This window comes from Rhea pennata, chromosome 13 (genome assembly GCF_028389875.1).
Source record: "Rhea pennata isolate bPtePen1 chromosome 13, bPtePen1.pri, whole genome shotgun sequence".
NCBI lineage: Eukaryota > Metazoa > Chordata > Aves > Rheiformes > Rheidae > Rhea > Rhea pennata.
The window spans coordinates 3,458,533-3,478,678 of record NC_084675.1 but is presented as its reverse complement, the minus strand read 5'-3'; the positions used below and the strand labels follow the sequence as shown (position 1 = coordinate 3,478,678).

At 44.9% G+C, this 20,146-nt stretch overlaps 1 protein-coding gene across 11 annotated transcripts in view; it reads left to right on the top strand.

The window, feature by feature from the left end:
• WDR59 (WD repeat domain 59) overlaps positions 1-20,146 on the top strand; it is a 50,018-nt gene that overhangs the window by 12,647 nt on the left and 17,225 nt on the right. For all 11 annotated transcript variants that reach the window (XR_009959799.1, XR_009959800.1, XM_062586474.1 and 8 more), the window contains 12 exons: positions 2,447-2,535; positions 3,001-3,117; positions 4,081-4,158; positions 4,556-4,712; positions 6,687-6,766; positions 9,238-9,370; positions 11,820-11,944; positions 12,845-13,009; positions 14,334-14,429; positions 15,876-16,032; positions 17,334-17,403; positions 17,678-17,831. Coding sequence is in view for 9 of the 11 variants with exons in the window: in XM_062586474.1 (XP_062442458.1) it covers positions 2,447-2,535; positions 3,001-3,117; positions 4,081-4,158; positions 4,556-4,712; positions 6,687-6,766; positions 9,238-9,370; positions 11,820-11,944; positions 12,845-13,009; positions 14,334-14,429; positions 15,876-16,032; positions 17,334-17,403; positions 17,678-17,831 (1,421 nt within the window). In the remaining 2 variants the exon portion in view is untranslated. The remainder of the gene's footprint in view (positions 1-2,446; positions 2,536-3,000; positions 3,118-4,080; positions 4,159-4,555; positions 4,713-6,686; positions 6,767-9,237; positions 9,371-11,819; positions 11,945-12,844; positions 13,010-14,333; positions 14,430-15,875; positions 16,033-17,333; positions 17,404-17,677; positions 17,832-20,146) is intronic.

Genomic DNA, 20,146 nt, shown 5'->3' with positions numbered 1-20,146 from the left:
CTTCATGCTCCTAAGCTGAACATAGCAAGAGTGCAGAAGGCCCACCAGGTCCGATTGTCCCATGTAGTAGCAGCCTGGGAGGCTGCAGTTCACAAGTTTTTGAGAAGCAGAATGCAGATGAGACGTGAATAAAGATGAAGATGAGTGATTGAGTGGTGTTTTTGTTTGTTTGTTTGTTTGTTTTGGTGTGTGTGGTGCTTATTTCTAGGGGTGAGTGAAGGTGCATTAGAGGGATGAGGACATGTTAAAGAAAGAGGCAAGTTTAAGCAGTGGCAAGTGAGCAAGGGGGGCCTTGGTCCAGTGACTGCTTGACCAGTACTTCTCCATGAACATGGTAGTGGAAAGGGCAGCGTCCCTTTGTTTACTGAAGGAGAGCTGCTTGTCTGCCTGCTGCAGTTATAGGGCTTATGGTGTGGAAAGAGAAGGCAAAATGAATTCATGGTGGTGATTTAAAATGTGAGTGAGAAGAGTGGTAAAATGAAGGGGCCAGGGCCTTCTGCAAACTGGGCGAGTAAGCCGTTGCCCCAGGTTCTTTTCTCAGCTCTTACTGACTCTACTGTAAGACCTTATTCAAGTTGCCTCTCGCTCCTATGCCCAGTCTCCGATGGCTCAGTGCCTTGCAGTGGCGCTGCCTTGGCTGTGTCTCCAGCCCTTGGAGGTGCCTGGGCAAGGCGGGCAGTGGCAGTGCCTGGGCTGGCTGACTGAAATTGGTGGGCAGTCACATGGCACTTGTGCCATCTAGACATAAGCAGTTTCTGCCATACTTAACCACCCTGCTGCACTGCTTGTTCTCTCTGTGTTGCTTGTTTGCAATTTCTCCATGGCCTTTTATGTTTGAATCAGCTCCCAGCCTGCCACTTACTTACTGAGGAATTGGGTACATTTTAGGCTGTATCATGCTTCCCTGGAGCAACTTTAATATGCTGGAAGCTGCAGCAATGACTCAAAGTTGCTTTCTTTGGGCTGTGTTTGCTCTGGAAGGGTATTTGTCACGGCTGTCAACAGTGTGACTGTTCAGATGTCTTTAATACCACCTAGATGGCAGGTGCTGTGTGTGCACAGTCCTGACTGGCCGTGTGTTGGAAATGGGCAAAGTACAGAAGACCAGAGCAAAACATGCCCTTTTTCTGAGTTACCGTTCCTGCTGTTAGAGGAATATGTTCTGCTGCTTGGATCTCCTTAGGCTACACATTTGCAGTGGCTCCCTCTCCCTCTCAAGTATTAAGCCACTGGACCACAGTGATGCAAAAAACTTACTGAACCAGAGTAGCGTTCTGTTCTTGTGCCTGGGGGTAAAGTTTCATGAGTCAGCTGAGCCAGCCCAACAGAAAGATGCGCTCCTCCCATGCCTGATTCTCTTTAGTGCTGGTCCAGACACTTGTGTACCCCTCTGTGAGCTGGATCAACTTGACAGCCTGTTTGCTGTTTTTCTTTTTTTACCCCTGACATGGTTCTTTGCGAAATCAGCAGGGTGAAACAGCTCACCATGTAGCAGGAGACAGGTAGTGAAGGCTGGGCATGGCAGCAGGCTGTGTGGGATTCACATTCAGCTTTCTCAAAGACCTCACCTTTGGCGAACCTTTCTGATAGCTTAACATCTTTTCAAAGTACTGACAGAATAAGAAAATAAGGATAAGAGACCATTATGTATTTCTCTTGCGGTATCTGAACAGTCCACATTAGCCTAAGCTTTATTTTGTTTCTCATTGTAAACAACCAACTACTGATTTTAGGCTATTGCAGAGTCTCTCATGAAATTTATTACCATCATCCAGTTTCTTTGTGATTCCAATGATATTGTTGACTTCTGTAATGTTTTTTTGGCAGTGAGTTTCTTGGAGAAGCTTTCTGATCCACTGAGAGCCACTCATTATGCACTCTTCAGCTGGCTAGGCATGTGATCCACCTGTACTCCAGCCTTCTCCACGCCTGTATTTTAGTAATAGACCAAAGACGTTGGTTCCCTTATATAACCTCAGCTAGTATGGAGGGAGTTACTGAGTACAAATGAATCCTAGAGCACTGAGGAGCAACTTGAATGAAAACAAAAGGGTTTTGGAGCAGGGCGTTTGAATTTTTGCATGGAGGAAACTGATCCATCCGAGTTAATGGAAAATGGTATTTTAATCGGGTACAAGCTAGAAATTGCAATGAACATCTCTAAGCATGTATGTAACTGGAACACCCTGGCTTTGAGATCTCCAGGGTGCAATCACTAAGCTGCAGAACCAAGAGATAGCAATTTTTAAAAGACAACAGCACAAGACATCAGCATGCTGCTCATCCACTCCCAGCCCATGAAGCAAAGCCATCTTTCATGTTGACTCTTGGAGTATCTTTTCTCTGGACTACCTTTTCTGTGCTCAGGAGAGCTCTGCCGACAGGTTCAGGGTCTGCAGTGCTAGTTTTTGATTGCTTGGTTTGACCTGCTCTATTTGTGTTGCAGCTGGAGCTTCCCAGGTCAAATGGAATAAGAAAAATGCCAACTGTTTAGCAACCAGCCACGATGGGGATGTCCGAATATGGGACAAGAGGGTGAGTTGAGAGTCTCTTAAGCGAACTGTACATATTCCCACTTAACAAATACAGGCATTTTTCTGGTTACAGCTAAATACCCAAGCAAAAAAATGCACATCTTCATCTCCTGTCTCTCATATGGGTCAATTTAAAGTAGAGATGCTTGGGAGCCCAGGAAACTGAAGAGAGCATATAGCCTCCTTCCCCAGAAATTGTGCCCATTAGCATTTTGGCTTTCATCTCACAATACTTAACTGTTTTACTGAGTATGAAATATGGTGCAGGGCTGTACTTTGACTGTGGAATTTGCCACTACCTTTCACAGGACGTTCCCTACAACCACTCTCGCTGAGCTATTAGCCTTGCCCCAGCAGGTGGATATTCTACCTCTCGCTCTTGTTAAAGTGCATTTTTTTTTATACCAGAGAGCTAGACCAAATTTCAGGAATCCGGTAGTGAGAAGGGAAACATCTTTCCTTGCAGAAACCCAGCACTGCAGTGGAGTATTTGGCAGCTCATCTCTCTAAAATCCATGGTCTGGACTGGCATCCTGACAATGAGTATACGCTGGCCACCTCCAGCCAAGACAACTCTGTTAGGGTAAGTGTTGCTTCTGGGCCTCCTGTTTGGAAGATGTTAGGATGGTGATGCAGATCCCCTTCTACTGCTACTGAAATGTTTGGGAGTGCTTGCCATTGGCAAGAACTGGATCAATTTTTTGTTTTTTGTTTCTGTCAGTCTGTGTGTGTATTGACCCAGAGGTATGCTTGCAAAGCAAGCAGAGAAGTTGGTGGAGGATGGGTGGATGTATGCTTGCTACAGTTAATATAGCTGTGATGATTTGGACAGTACTGAAGCTGAAAACTACTACCTCTTCCCGTTGCTTGCCAGAAGAGAGCTAGCCATGCATATCAAAGTCTTCTCCCCAAAATCCAGTGATGTCAGCCTCAAGCTGATTCCAGCAACTTGGCAGGAGAAATACTTTGGTCCCTGAGGTTTCCAAATTTGTGTCAAGTTGAGTTACCAATCAGAGACTGCCTGCAGGTGTTACTATGCAGGGCCTTTTACTTTGAGGGAAATAGCATGTTTGGTATCTGTCAGCTAGACTGAGTTCATTCACTTTTAGCTAAGCTCAGAGGTGAATGCAATTCACATGTATTCTAGCAAAGCAGAAGTTTAGGTTCTTCATTACAAAATTAGCAGTAACAGCAGGGTGGGCCTACCTCCAGTCTGGACTGGCACGTTGGCTAGAAGCCTGCAGGGTACCTTGTAGCTTTGAAAGCCTAAGCAGAATGCCTGTTTCCTTGCTGTAATTACTCAAGCTAAGATCACTGTGACCATGACCCCAAGTCGCTTATTGTGTAAGAGATGCTGCCAAATGCTGATAGCTTGATATTCATCCTTTGGGGCCATTTCTGCTGTTAATGAATGAGGTTACTAAACATGATGTGAGCACCCTGGCATGTTTGTCACTCTCCTGTATCTGTGAGCCACGTGGAAACTGCAGTCTGAAAGTATAGCCAGCTGACACCTGCCTTGGCTTGTCTTTTTGCTTTGTTGAAGTTCTGGGATTACCGTCAGCCTCGGAAATACCTCAATATCCTTCCCTGCCAGGTTCCAGTCTGGAAGGCGAGATACACGGTGAGTGATAATCACCCACTAGCCTTGCTTGTGCTGTGAGAGTAAATGCACAAAGGGACATTATTAATTTGATTTTAAAATCCCTCTTGGTGCTTAAAAGGCCTAGAAAAGCAAAGCCCGTGATGGGGCACTCAATGGAAATAACTGCTAGTGGTATGAGATCCCAGTCTTTGATACAGCCCTCTAGTGGGGGAACAACCCATGTGCATGTGGCAGTTGCTTTGGATAACTCGCCAACCCGCTCTCCTTATTTTCAGTCTGATTCTGTTTAATGCTGAGCTCCACTAGAGCCCAGACATTCTTGTCAGTGTGAAAGGGAAAGAATTACAGAAGATGCTGATAGCAGCATGGGACCGTAACTCCCCAGGGCTGAACAAAAGGGTCTGTCTCTGTTAAGCCTTTCAGCAACGGGCTAGTGACAGTGATGGTCCCCCAGCTCCGTCGGGAGAACAGTCTCCTTCTCTGGAACGTCTTTGACTTGAACACACCTGTCCACACGTTTGTGGGGCACGATGATGTGGTACTGGAGTTCCAGTGGAGGAAGCAGAAGGAAGGTGAGTTCAAGGCTGGATGTGCTCTCACCTGTGCTGCTGCTGTCAGGTTGCCATGGGTGTGTAGGCTTGGCGCCTGACTGCAGTGCTTGTGCTATCATCCTTTTACTCTTCCCTTTCCTTGAAGTAGCTCCTATCTGCTTTCCTTGCCCCACAAAATTACAGCTGTTCTGTACTTGTTTGGTAACAGTGGCCACAGAAACATTGCCCTGTTGTTTCCATGCCAGGAATTTTCTTTTTTTCCTTTGGTAAAGGCAGAACCACTGAACGCTGAGTGGGTCAACAGTAACTCTAATTATCTCCACTTTCCTCTGAGTCTACTTTTAAATAGATCTTTCAGAATAAATTGTACAAACTATTAGACAGGGAGCCTCCCCCTGTTCAGAGCTGCCTGCCTAACCGGTTAACCCCTCACATAAGTGCTTGGGTCAGCAGCCTCAGGCATATCCTCCACCAAAGCACTAGCAAACCTGCCTTATCTGCATGCTGGCAAAGGTGGAGAAGGGAGAGTGTGAGATACAGAAGCTGTTGTCAGAGTTCAGTCCTGAATTTTTCCAGTGTAAGCAGTTAAAGATACAAAATTCTGTATTAGAGTCTGGATAACCACACAGAGCACAGCTTTATTGCCAGAACCTTAGCTGCCATCAACAAAATGGGTGCGTCTGGCTTTGGTGTCACTTGCAGTACTGCTTTGCAGAATCCAGATCTGCAGCATGTTACTGTGTGCCCCACACAGCACCACCAAGATAGCAGGACTCTGGCTCAAAGTTGAGCTGTGAGTTGATTTCATCTCTGCACCATGGAGCTGCCTGTGACTGAGGATTCCTGTGTTAGCTCTCAGGGATGCTCAGCAATGTGATCTCTACCTTTGGAGCCTGCGCACTAACCAGTTATCAGTGGTGAAGGTGACAGAGCACTGGACTGGGATTTAGGGCAGCTGAGTTCTGGTCCAACTCTGCCATCAGCTGCTGAGGTGATTAGGTTAAGTGACTTTTTTTTCTGTGCCTTGCCTTTTCTTTTGCAAAGAAAATGTACATGTGCACAAAAGAACAGTACAGACCTGTGTTAGTATCCAGAGGCACAGGGTAAGACAGCTTGTGTGTGAATGTTCCAAAAAGCTTAAGCCCTAATTGTGTTGTCTCAGGTAGGTTTATATATAAATATCCAAGGCCGGTAGTCATGTTCTTCTCAAGCAGTGCAAATCAGTCATGTGAGCATTCTGAGTCTGCTTGGATGTGGAGACTACCAAGATAGCTCAAATCTCCTTCTGCAGTCTCTGCTGTGCTGTGCTGTGCTGTGCTGAATTATACAGCCACTATGTCTCAGCTGAGAGGTGTAGGAAGCAGCTGTGCAGTTGTGAATTCTTGAAATGCAGCAGCTGTTGACAAGGGAAGCTTTAGCTGTATCGTATTGCCTAGACAAACAAGTCTGTGTACTTTTGTGTATTGATAGATAGTATGTGGCTTGATCCATTTCATTACACCAGAACTTTTCTTGGCAGCATCCAAATCTTTCAGAAGGAAAAGGGGGAAGAGCGGAACTAGCTGTTCTTAGCTTAGAAATGTGTTAAGGTGTTTGCATCTTAAAACAGATTTGAACTAAAACATACTTTGACTTTACAGTTGTTTAAAATGTAAATCCTTTTCTCAGCTATGTTTCTTCTGTTCAAATAAGTGTTGTAGTAGATCTTGTTCATTCCAGATTTGAAAACTGACATCGCATTCACTATTTTTCCATTGTACTTTTCATCTGCAAGCCATATCCCGTTTAGAGGTGAGGTAACTGTGGGACGGGGAGGGGTAAAGCTGATGCATGGAAGTCAGTGCAAAGTAGAACAGGACTTGAGTTCTGCCTTCCAGTTTGATGCCTTGTTCACTGGACTTCCCTGATGGCTTGCTGCAGTTTGTTTACACCAAATGTAGGGTTGAGATAATCTATTTTCATCTGGGGTCCATAAGTTGTTTCTGTCCTTTTTAGGTTCTAAAGACTACCAGCTGGTTACGTGGTCCCGTGATCAGACTCTGCGGATGTGGCGGATTGACTCTCAGCTGCAGAGGGTATGCAGACACTTCTGTTAAACTGTAGGCAGATATCTTACGGGCTGGATTCACCTCCCTTTCTTGGCAATCCTGGTCACTCTTGTATCCTAAAGCTGCAGACACTGAGCAGCGAGCTTTCTCTTCAGCTCCAACCAGCTCTGTGGTCGAGACCTCTCTGTATCTGTGTCTCAAAAGCTTCTGCGGAGGTGCTCTTTGTGGTGTAACAGTGAATATGCAAGTCCTTTGAGAAAAATGGAGAGCAATTACTGTCTGCATGGCCTCAGAAGATGCTGTCTCCATGGCTGAAGGACTCTATGACTCTTCTTGGCATTATAGATGTCAGATAAATGTAGGGATTGTGCCCTCTACTTCCCTCCTTGTTTCCATTGGCTCTTGGCCCTTGTGTAGGTAGTGTGAATCTTGTTTCACTGTCTGGCAGCAATAACAAATTGCTAATGTAATTACTAGAACAGCTAGCTATGCTGGATCAGACCGAAGATTCATATAGCCAAGGTGGCCCGTATTGGCCTATCTGTCTCATCTTCAACTGTGGATACCCTGGAACAGTATAAACACGTGGCAAGTGTGTAGTGACGCTTTCATATATCCTCCCAGCCTCCAGAAGTTTGCAGCTTAGAGGTTTTCTGAGCTTTCTATCTTTGTATTTGATAGAGCTTGGTGGACTTCTCTTCCGTAGGTTTGTCCCATCTTTCTTTCAACCTATGTAAATTTATCTTAAACATCCTGTGACAAGAAGTTTCTCAACTTGTCTGCATGTTGTGTGGAACAAACAGCTCCTGCCATTTGGTGGATTTTGTATTGTTTTGGGTTTTTTTCTACCTGTTAGTTTCATTTGATACATCCTGGTTCGTGTATTGGAAGAAGAAATAAGCAGCCAATCCTACACCATCCTGTCTGTGCTACTCTTGATTCTGTAGACCTCCATCATATCCCTCAGTTTCCTCCTTTTCAAAGTCAAAAGATCTTAGCTTCATCCCTTGTATGAAAATTTTTTTACAAGATTCTCTGTGTTGCCTTTCTTGGCCTTTTCCCAATTCCACTGCATCCCTTTTGGGATGAGAATCAGAATTTTGTTCTTTGTTTATTCCAGAAGAATTCCTAATACTCAATTTGCTTTTTAGATTGTTGGGTATAATTTGATGAAAGCATCAGTTTAGTTTGACCTCTGTATCTCTTCTCAGTCAGCATTTGCCATTTTTTCCCTGTATATATTGCTTTATATTTATCTGTATTGAAATTCTTCTTCCATTTTAAATACAATCACTGTTGTAGGGCCTTCTGGATTGTTTGCAGACAGCCACTCTTGTCATTACCCTCAATAACGTGGTGCATCAGCAAACTTGGTCATGTCTCTATTCACCTCCTATTCCAGGTTTTTAATGAATATATTGAGAAGCATGTATCCCAGCATAGATCCTGCAGGAGTCCTGCAGGTCTGTAACCTAGCTCCCCTGTGAAAAATAACTCTTTATTCCTATCTGATGTATTTGTACGAATCACTTTCCTATCTTTAAACCAGTTGTTTGTCTGTGTCAGAGCCTCAACTCTTCCTGTGCCCTGCCTCTCTATCCCAGTTTTTGTACTTTGTCTTGATCAAGCTACACACATAACGGTACAGTGCCTGTGACCAAGGCTGTACTTTGCTCTGTCAGTCTTATTCTTTCTTCTTCCTAAACTTGTTCTCCTCATCCTCTCTGTTTTCTTGTGCTAAACTTAAAACCCAAGTTAGTATGTGTCCAGGCCTCTAGAGCACAGAATCACAAAATGGTTGAGGTTGGAAGGGACGTCTGGAGATCATCTAGTCCAACACCCTTGCTCAAGCAGGATCACCTAAAGCAGGTTGCACAGGATCGTGTTCAGGCAAGTTTTGTGTATCTCTAGAGACAGAGACTACACAGTCTCTCTGGGCAACCTGTACCAGTGCTTTGTCACCCTCACAGTGAAGAAATTTTTCCTCATATTCAAATGGAACTTCCTGTGTTTCAGTTTCTGCCTGTTGCCTCTTGTCCTGTCAATGGGCACCACTGAAAAGAGTCTGACCCCAAAGATCTTACTGGAGTGTAAATACAAAAAGTAAAAAGCATACTATTATCATGTCTGACCTGAAAAATGAAACAAGTTTTGATGCACACTAATTCAAGTAATTAGAAAAGGCAAATGCATATATAATGTAATATAAATCTTAATTTATATTACAGTAGAACCTCTGCTGCCCTAACTGGTCTTGTCAATTGAGGGGCTTTGTAAATTTGCAGGCTGTCTGAGGTGACAGAGGTCAGGATGCTGGAAAATGGAAAATAACCTGTTTTTGTCACAGAAACTCTGCCAAGGTCTTAAAGCCATGACTTTTGCATGGACAGATGTACCTTGCAAATCCAGCTCCCTAGAGAAGCAAGTTGTTTGATGATGACTCTTCCTGCAGTTTGGTTTCCTGTCGTGCAGCGTGTGTCTGTGCTTGTTCTTTTCAGCTGTGTGCTAATGATATCCTGGATGGAGTCGATGAGCTCATTGATGGGATTTCTCTTCTGCCAGAGCCAGACAAGACTCTTCACTCCCAGGACTCAGAGCCCCAGCATAACTCTGGACATGGGGATGAGGAAGGTAGGCAAGCAATGGTTCTTGGAACTTCACCCAACAGCTCTTTCAATGTTGGGAACAAGATGCATCTTGACAGAGAAAATAACACTTTAAGGAAAGCACAAACCGGTGTTGTTTCAGGGGTTAATGGATATCCTGTTTGGGAGAAGGGAGAAGTCAAAGGGCTTCCAGGATGATCCTACCAAAAAGTTTGTTTTTCCTGTAACAAGATGATGATAATCATTCTAGCTGTAAAACAAATATTTTTCCATGTCCATGCTTAAAGTCAGCATTCCCTTCTGTGTTGTAGTAGGGTGCTACAGTAAACGCCCATGGGCTAGGTTTACAGGAAAGCAATGTGACCGTCCCCTTGGAGAGGGGCTTGACAAAAAACTGGATCGAGGGGGAGGAAGTGGTCTAATAGCTGTCCTCTGAATAGAAGTAGCCAGCTTCAAGGTGCCTTTGGGATGGCAGCTCTTCTTAACTGGAAGCTTCCTGCCAGCAAATCCCAGTGGAGTTCTCTGCAGCTTATGTGGCAGCAGTACAAGTCTCTTCCTAAAAGTTGTCAGTGCCTCTGTACACGAGGGTTTTATAGCGCGGTAGCAAGAGCCCTGGTTAATTGTGCTCACCATGCACAGCACTGCCTGGAAGCACAGCCTTTCTTACTCTACTGGGAACCGTAAGTGTTCTCATTCCAGCTGCCTGATGTCTCTTTTTCCATGGGACAGAGTTAACTCTCTCACTCTGCCTGATGAGGTCATGTTCATATGTCACGTGAGGGTTTGGGTTTGATTCTGTCTGGTAAGGTTTCTGTTGCAGCGAAAGGGAATGAAAATTTCCTTTTCTATAGCAGAGTAGATTTTGCTGCAAATGCTTGTGCATTGATCCTGCAGTCAGAGTAAGTCCCTAGGTAGGAATTTGAGTCCTTTCTAGCCTAAAAGCTGTTGTGGGCTGCTGATGTACACTTACGCTATGGTTCAACCTGGAGGTGGTTTCATTTCAGCAGCAAAGTCTCCATGTTATATTAGTAAAGCACTTTGGGGGATCTTTGTAGAGAGCAGGGCTCTGCAGATAAGTCAGAAAGCCCACCAGCTGTGCTGTCAGTATAAAGCTCTCTACACAGGCTGTTGTGTATGAAGGATCCTTAGGAACGTAGACAAATATGTAAGCTTTTGAGGATTAAAAACTAATTGGAAGGGAATGGGGGAAGAGGAAGGGAGGGCACTTCCCATACTGGCAACCTCAGAGATGGCATTTCAGTGGGTTGTATTGTGCCTTGAGCTAGAAATAATCGTTTTCTTCTCTGAGAGTCACTTATCTTCTTTTAATCCTTTTTTTTCAGCTCCCTATTGTGAAGTATATCTAAGCAATATAATAAAATCACAAGTGGGAATGAGGGGCTAAGCATCCTACCTAGTCAGATCAGCAGCCAGCTGGGCAGCAGTAAAGGCAGATATGTTTGTCCCAGCAGCAAAGTCAGTAACTTTCAGGTAAACTCTTACAAAAGGACAATTTCTTGTACTTTTATTTTTTCCCCTGGAAATAGTCTGTAAAATATCAAGGGAAAGAATGACAGCTGAATAAGTGGGACTTTCCCTGTGTCCTTGGAGCTATCATCAAAGACTGCTTTTGGCCTTCTTAGGAAGGGATGCCAGAGCAAAAGCCCATTCAGGATGAGGTGTCCCTGCCCTAATGGGTATATATAGCAAAAGTTGAGGCAAGCTGGGTAGCAGAGACCAATTCTTGTGAAACTCGGTAAAGTTTGCTCTCTTAACCATGATTCCTTGTGTCCTGCAGCACTTGCCTAGCTGTTTAAATGTACCCTGTCTTTTAGGGGGTGTTGTTCTCCTGAAAACCCACGATAGGAGAACTGGACGGTTAGACCCAGCATTCAGATGAATCTTGAAAAATTGTTCACTAGATTGCTTTGCAGCATTACATACAGGCTGCTGCTGTGAATGAATTGAAGCTCTCCTAGGGCAGAAATATCCTCGTCTCTCTCCTGAAACCTTGTTTATTAGATTGCTTTGAAAGCCAAGATCAGTGAGGTGTGAATCCCAAAGACCAGCGGTGCTCCTGAAGAGTGCTTTGGCAGCAGTTCTTCCCTGCTAGACCAAGAGGCTGCAGCTCAGCTGTTTGTGACTCTGCCAGTACTGCTTGAAGAGAAAAAGGTGTCTCGGATGAGTAGAGACAGACCATTTAGGGCCATACAGGCTACTGACAGCTTCTGTAACCTTCCTGGGAAACCAGTGTGCAGCCAGGTTTGTTTCTTCAAAGAGTTAAGGCTTCGAAGCCATCCTCTGAACAACAGCTGTAGCTGTCTAGCTTGCAGGTCTTTCCTGGGTAAAACTCATACCTCCATGGGTCTAGAGAGCAGAGGAAAAGCTGTTCTCTTGGCTGCCTCCTGGTGTTGCATGCTGAAGGACTGTTTATTATACCTTGTCTCAAGCCTGCACTCCATCTTTCCTGTCAGCCTTAAAAGAAGATTTCCTGAATGACCTCCTTGTGGGAAAGAAAACAGACCAACTAGGGCTGCCTCAAACGCTGCAGCAGGAATTTTCACTGATCAACGTGCAGATCCGAAATGTCAACGTAGAGGTAGGGAGTTTCCTTTTGCTGGCTTGGTTGGAGGGGGATGTGGGCAGACTGGCTCATCAGAGCTTTTTGAGAGGAATCTCTTTGCTGCAGAGTGACTGCTGCCTGTGAACAAGATTGATTTTGGACTATAGAGATCCTCTTGGCCAGGGGTAGTAGGAAAGAGTTTAATCCCAGACACTGGGGATGAGGGAAGTATTTCAGCATGGTAAGTACACTGGCTCTTGTCTGAAAAAGACTGGGCTATATTTTGCTCTCTGCTTAGATTGCAGAATGGAAAGTGAATTGTTCCAGTATGTGCAGCTCATCTAGTTTCAACTTCTTCTGAACTCAGTTTGCTGAGCTATCCCTGTCCTCAGTTTTGGTATCTTTCTTGCACAGCAAACCCTCTTCTGTGCATGGAAGCTTTTGACTGGAGGCACAGCACTGTACTGGGGCAGGAGGCTTGAGGCAGCTGCCTGTCTCCCTTTCCCTTGTACCTCATCCAGTTTCACAGCTCATTGCATGCTCTTGGAGCAACTTCTGAACCAGTAGTTTGTGATTTTATGTGGTGCCTATTACTGCTCCGCTGGACCTGGAGCTCTCCACAGCCGAGCGAAGTGGGCTAGGGTGCTATGGAAATGGAGTTGGAAATGGAGTCCAGTTCCTGCCACGGCCCCTTCAGCCAGCTGGGCTGGGTATGACCTCCAGATACTGGATTGCTGGGCTGGCAGTCTGTTGGCAAATGCCAACTCTGTCTCTGCCTGGTGTTTTTGCTGTCGCTGTGTTCACTGCCCTTGAGAACAACATGATTTCATCTTATGGGTGTGTAGAGCAATCGGCCCCTCAGCATGAATTTAAGGTGCTTTAAGTTTAAAGGTCCTTGGAGATCTAACTACAGAGCAATTATTTGTCTTCGCACAGATGGATGCGGTGAATCGTAGCTGCACGGTGTCAGTGCATTGCGGCAATCACAGAGTCAGGATGCTGGTGATGTTCCCTGTGCAATATCCTAATAATGCTGCACCATCCTTCCAATTCATCAACCCGACCTCGATCACTGCTTCAATGAAGGCAAAGCTGCTGAAGGTGTGTGGGGAGTGTATGCAGTCTGTATAAATGTGCACAAGCGGTGGGCACCTGACGTCTAGATTTCTGACACAGTGAAATATTTGGCCTCCCAAATGCACAGGTGGGCTGCTAAAGGCATACTACAGAGCACTGCTTGAACTATCATATTGTGGAGCTCCTAGGATGAGTCTTTGTTGGCCTTGCAGCCCAGTGTTTGCCTTTCTCAAATGTTGCTTTTTTAAAACGTGATTCTTCAGTGCTACTATCTTCCTCTTGCTGATGTATATTGCCTGAGGATTCCTAACAGCTGCCTCCTCATGTGGCTGCATCCAATCATTACAGATTGGATGCAGCACTCAGCTGCAGAAATGTAATGTTTCTGAGCTTGGATGTTGATTTTTGTTCTCCCTTTCCACAGACTGCTTTTAAAAGGTGGTTTAGAATTAACAGGATTCATGTAAAAAATCCCCACAGGTTTGATCATCTGGCATAGGAAGTCTTATTGCTGCTGAAATCTCCTCTCCAGCAGCAAGAACTATCATCCCTTGCCACTCCTATAATAGCACTGGGAGCATGGGTGACTTGTTTTACCATAAAACTGGGGAGAACGGGTGAAGTGGCAGGCTTTCTCTTAATGTAAAGCAGATAGGGCAGCAAAGTAGAATGCTGCTGACTTTGTTGCACTTCCATTCACTATTTCATTGTATTATACTCTCAAAGCTGAGGACAGGATATTTTCTGTTGGGCTTGCAGAGAGAAGAGAAGCCATTTTTTCCTCATTCTGTTGCAGACCATGGGAATCGTGAGTGTTTACTGAATAGAAAAGGATAATGAGAGCTGAGGATGCCAGGACCAGGGATTTGAGTTTAATACGCTGATGCATCTGAGCACTTCAGATTTTAATGCTTCTGTCCTTGTAAGTCTGACAGTGCTGTGTGCTAGGCTTGTGCTGGCTACCTTGAAAGCAAATTTATTCTCAGTGCTTAAGCCTGAGCTTGGCCTTAGGTAGATGGATCAATTTAGACTCCTTTCAGGAAGAGCCTAATTCTGTTTGCTACAGATTGGTATGGCACATATAGGCTGCAGTGAAATGGAAGTCCAAATCCTGGATCTGTATGCTGAACCTAGGTAAATTCTCAGTGCCCTGACTCATAATTCAGGCAGTACTTCCTCAAAGCAGGCAGCACATCTTTGGACCAGTGTGCCTTCAGTGGGTGTTATGGGACGGCTATGACTGTTCTTAGTCTCTGGAGCCTGGCAGCTGAACTCTTCTGCAGACACAAAGGATGTGGGAGAGTATGAATGTATCCATGATTCAAGCTGCATCTTGTATGTATTCCAGATACTGAAAGACACTTCTCTGCAAAAAGTGAAGCGGAATCAGAGCTGCCTGGAACCCTGTCTGCGTCAGCTGGTCTCGTGGCTGGAGTCTGTTGTGGTATGGAGAATTGCATGGGCTTTCTGCCGTAGTTCGCACTTCCATTCGCTGTTTCTTTCACATCCTGTCTTCTTTCACATCCTGTGCTTCTGACCTGCAGTGTGAATCTGGCCTCATTAGACATGTAAACAGACCCTTGTAACTAGGCATTACATTTTTGTAAGCACTTGTGGTTAATGTTGGAGAAAGCTGAGCAGACAATCAGATGCATTTTGTTTCTGAAAATCAGGCCCTGAAGGCTTGCTGCTTTGCGGAACTTAGCATATTTGCTAATATTCATGCTAGCAGGAGTTACTGGGGGTTGGAACACCCTAGTGATGTGTGTTAGCTCCCCAGCTTCGAGGAGATCACTCAGCATGATTGTTAACTGTGAAAGAAGATGGGAGTCTTCAGGGAGTTGATGCTTTCATTCTTTTCTGAACGGCACTGGCAAATGTCTTTACCTCCGTATTTCTAGCCAAAGATTCTGCTAGTCCTGTTCTAGGAGGTTGGTTTTCTTCTGTTAAACAAAGTTGTGAAAATCTGTTTTTACTGAATCCTTGTGCCAAGGTTTTGTAGCGATGGTATTGCAGATAAGTCAAAGTCACACTCTGCCCTTAGTTGAGAGATCTATGATACCTACTTGACATCTCTGTGTCAGGTATCAGGTCTGTGTGTGGGTGGAGTGTACTGGAATGGGTGCTTTTAACACTCGGGAGAAGGCTGGGGAGTCTCCTCAGTTTTCCAAGAGGCTATGCTCATTTGTCACAAATGAGGGCTTTTTATGGAAAGGCTGATCTTATTGCTGTTTGGTTTCAACAATACTGTTTTAAGAATGAGAACTTTCACCATTGTATGGAAATCTGACTTGAGCAAGATGTTTTTGCCTTTAAAAATACCTTTAGTCCTTTAGAATTCCTGTAGTGCTCTACCAAATAAATGCAGACTTCTGCCAAAATTCCTCTGGACAGGCCTGAGGTTCCCTGGTATTTCGCACCTGGCTCACATCGCCTCCCTCACTCCCAAAATGCCCAAGTTGGGTTTGACTCCCTATCGTTTTGTGATACCTGCTTTAAGAATACTCTATCTGGCTTGCATGACTGGGGCACCGTGCTTAGCCCAACTGCCTGTTTTGTTGTTGTGAAAGACATATCCAGAGTCTAAAGGACTGATTTTCAATACGGTCTTGTCTTGAGGCTGTTTTTTCCCCATAAATTAAGTTCTGAATTTCAGCACTGCTGCGGTACGAGAGCAAATCTCAGGGCAAGCAGCCGAAGAAGTGCTTTCCTCAACGTGCATGCGAGTGCAACTGATGATGCCTTTGTAGCCAGGCCCAGTAGCCGTACTCTGTGCTTGATCTTCTTTGGTACCTGCCCTGAGCCTGCTTGGCATTACAATGTACAGCGGTCCAGCTGGGCTTCCTTTTTGTGGCAGCAGGAATATGACCTTGGGTAACTTCTGTTTCAGAACCAAGAGGACAGCACATCCAGCAATCCCTACGCTTTGTCAAACTCCGTAACACCCCCCTTGCCCACGTTCGCCCGGGTCTCCAATGCCTATGGCTCCTACCAGGACTCTAACATCCCATTTCCACGGACCTCTGGAGCCAGGTTCTGTGGTGCAGGTTAGCCCCATCACTGATATGTTTTAACACCTACCAGGGGAATGGTCCTTTTAATGTCCTGGGGAATATTTGCCTCTGAACAAGACGGCACTTTGGTCGCTGCCCTGCAAGAAATTGAGAAATTGTGTTGGAGTGGTGGTACTGTGATAACCTTATAGATAATCACCCTTATTAATAACTGCTTGCAGTAGGTGTTGCATACGGTATTTTGGTATCTTCATCTGGAAATCCAGGAGTAATTGAACAGATGGCCTTTGGCTTGTGGCATGCCAGAGGCATTGGCAGACCTCTCTTTTGCAGATGTTTGGGAGTTTAGTCCCCTCCTACCAGCATCAAACTGCTGGACATACTCTGGCTCTCAGTCTTCAGAATATTTCTGTGACTTAGGGCTGAACCTACCCCTTGCTGAAGAAGTATTTGTGTTATTATCCACTCCTTTTTCATTCTGCACCTTTGCCCTTGTCCAAAATAACTTTCCCAGGGGGTCACTGGGAGACTGTTCGCCTAAATGGGGGTTGGGGTACAGCCATATCTAGGTTTCCAGGAGAGTGTGTACAGTGTAAGGAGCATCCTTAAAGAAGAGGTTAAAGTCTGTGTAAGAATGGCTAAGTTTCACTGAGCTGTTTCGGATTCAAGCATGATTCCTCTGGACCTGACCACATTTAAATTTGAGTGTGTTTTGAAAGCTGCTTTATATTCATAAAGGCTACACCAAATTCCCAGCAAAAGTGAAGCAGAACAGTGCATTGAATTGGCTCAGTGAAACCTGCTAAGCCCTGAGACTCTTATAGCAGAGTGGGTTGCTGAAGATATTTGAGATGCTGACAAGTGGGGTAAAGCTTGCGAGAGTGCGTTTTAGAGTTGGCTTCAGAGGGCTTGGATTATCCTTTTGAAGAGAAGAGTCTTACCAGCTCTAACAGTTTCTCTGCATAGCTGTTCATCACCCCACTTTCCTCTGGAGTATCAAAATACTCGACAAATTTTGGTGAAGAGTTAAAATACAAGAATGTGGTTTTGCTCTTTCACCTTCTTTTCTCTAACGCCGGTAAGCCGCTTGAGTTAGTGCTTTTAAGACTGTCATCTCCACAAAACATGTCCTTTAATTAAAAGGGTTTGAAAGGAGTGGACCTGGCTTGAGAAAATGCAGTTGTCTACTTGTAGTTTAGTAGTCCTCAGGATGATGGACAGGTAACCAGCTGCTTGACTCTGATGCCTTAAACCACCAGATTTCCGTCTGTAAACCACCTCTGGGTAAGATGCTCCTTTCCACGTGATCTTTATGCAGTGTCCTGTCTCTGCAGGGTACTTGGTGTATTTCACGAGACCCATGACCATGCACCGTGCAGTGTCCCCCACGGAGCCTACACCCAGGTGAGTACCCTGTGTCACGTTTGAGATGCGCCAATGTCACACCATGACCTGACAGCGGCAATGGGTGAGAAGGCAGGAGAATGTCAATCCTCCACTAGTGCTATTGACCTTCAGAAAGTACTGAGCTTTAGTGTTTGCTGTGCTCTGGGCCCTTATTTCACTGGTCCTCAGCAGAGACCTTCTCTTTCCACACACCAGCTGGCAGCATGGGTTATTGGAGCTGTTAATCGGAATCTGGATGTAAGCTCCTGAAAGCGTATACTTTTATTTCTAGGTCCCTGTCAGCTTTATCAGCGTACCATAGTGGCCTCATTACTCCGATGAAGATCCGTTCAGAGACTCCAGGCAACTTACGTTTGTACAGTGGCAGTCCCACACGTAGTGAGAAGGAGCAGGTGTCCATTAGCTCCTTCTACTACAAAGAGAGGGTAAGTACCAGATCAAAAATCCTTTCTTCACACTTTAGCTTTAATGACGTGCGCTCCTTTCGTATGGCTGTGAACATTGCTGCTGTACAGTGTGCAGTAGTAACAAAAGCTTCATATTTTTCTCAAGAAGGCACCATTTTATAAGCAGCTCTGTAAAAACGTCACATTGATTTGTCTCCTTTTAGTAACTTCTCTACTAATCCTCTCTAGCATTTGACCTGCTTATTGGGATATCTGTCTAGACTGACCATCAGAGCTTTCTTCAGTGCAATACGCTGTCTCCTCTTGTGTTACGTAGGGTTAAAATCTCACACTTAAGTTACAGCCTTCAGATAAATACACATAGGCCACTCTGCTTTCCTCTGCTCTCCCTGATGTACATAGTTGCAAAGGTTTGGGGCTCTGCACCTTACTGATAATCTCTCCTGGATTATGGGGTGTGCTTGGGTTATTTCTTTTACAGGTATCTTTCAGGGATATGTGCCCCTTCTGAATGTTATAAACAAAAGTCATTACTACATGATTCCTGCTCCAAAGAGCTTCCAATCCATGTACCTCTGTTTTAGGTATAGTTCTTGTTATCATTGCTGTATATGAGCTAGACCTGGGGAGAGAGAGAGGTTGTTTCCTTTTGGGAGATAGGAGGTGAGGAAGACCAGCTAGTAATCGTAGGGTGGCCAAATGTTTCTGAACCTCTTGAGGGCCCAGTGCACCTGGACCAGATGCTATAGGAGAAATTGGCCATGCAGCTTGCTCAGAAATGAACTCTCCATGCTTCAGTGGGGAGAGGGGTGGAATGGCTTACAAAAATAGGGTAAGCTTCTTCCCCTGAGAGCATGAGAATTCAGGGCTCTCAAGTAATCTGCCCACTGCCTGCATTGACTGTATAAGTCTGCTGCAGCGACCAAGTGTCCAGGTACCTCAAGGAAAGCCAAGTGCTTTCCTGCTGCAGTAGGGCCTGGGAACCCCTCTCAGGGGAGCACAGGGGGCACCCTGAGCTCTCATCCTTCCATGGTACTGAAAGAGGTCTTGATTTTTCTGTAGTCTTGGACTTGACAGCTGACCCCTCTGGTGCTGTCCCTGCTTTTAGCTGGTCCGAGTCAGTCAGTATATTGTGGGAAGAGCCTCTATCCCCACTGAAAGCTTTGCCTCTGCACAGACCCCAGAATATTCTTGGAGTCCCTGTCCTGTTCTTATTCCATGCACATTTTTGTGATGAGAAAAGAAAATGGTGCTGCTTGATACAAGAATTACAGCCTGTTCTAGCCTTTGCAGGAGCGTTTATTTAAAGAGCTACCTCTGTCCTCTGCAGTGTGCTTGTCTCTGACACACAGCTCTCTAAAATGACAGACAAGGCTAAAAATAACGTGTGGAAGTAGCTTGGTGCAATTTCATGTGACCTGTCTCCCCAGCCCTCATATTGACGGTGACAAGATTTTTGTTAGGATGGTGGTGGGGGAAATACGCAGAACAAAGCATATGTGTAGCCATGTCTGCTGAAAGCCAGAGAAAATTCCTGTATTCTCCTTCCCCTGCCAAGCTATCTCTCACAGGTTATGTTAGAAGAAGAGTAACGGCCCTAGCAGGGAGTTAGCTCAAATGTTCTTGCAGATGAAATAGGTTTTTTCAAAAAACTTTCTGTTTCTCTTCAACAAAGAGATGGAGAAAGGTTTCCTGGCTCTTCAAGAGTTGATCTCACAGCCTTTGTTAGATCAGTGCTAAGTATTTTTATGTCATTTCATTGTTATGATTTTAAACCTTTAAAAAAATGGAGTCTTGTTAGCTCCTTGCTCTGAAGCTTGAATTTTATGTTTCTGTTAGGTAAAAAAATGAAATTTTGTGTGGTCAGCTATCATGTTACGTAACTTCAGCCTCAAAGCTGAAATTGTCAGAGAACCACATGTTTAAACCTAAATTCCCTAATAACAACCACTGGCATTGCTACCATTAACAAAAAAAGTAGAATTTACATGCTTCTAGGCAGGAAATATTCTCATGTTCCCATAAAGGCAGGTGAGCTGCTGAAACCACCAGAGATCTTCGTAGTAATCCAGAATGGAACTAAATCTGGTGCTGAGCCTTTCTGTGCTCATTTAAATGTGCATACACACACGTTACTTCACGCATTCACACTCCTCCTTTCTTCCTCCCTCTTTTTCACTCTTCCAAAAAAAACCCCCACCGAAGAATAGTAGTCAGCAGAAAGAAGAACCTGTATCTATACTGTGGCAGTGCCATCAGGATTTCAAACTTGGATTCATCTTAAAGAAGAATTACTGTTGTACTTAGTTACTGGGAACTAGAAACCTTAGTCA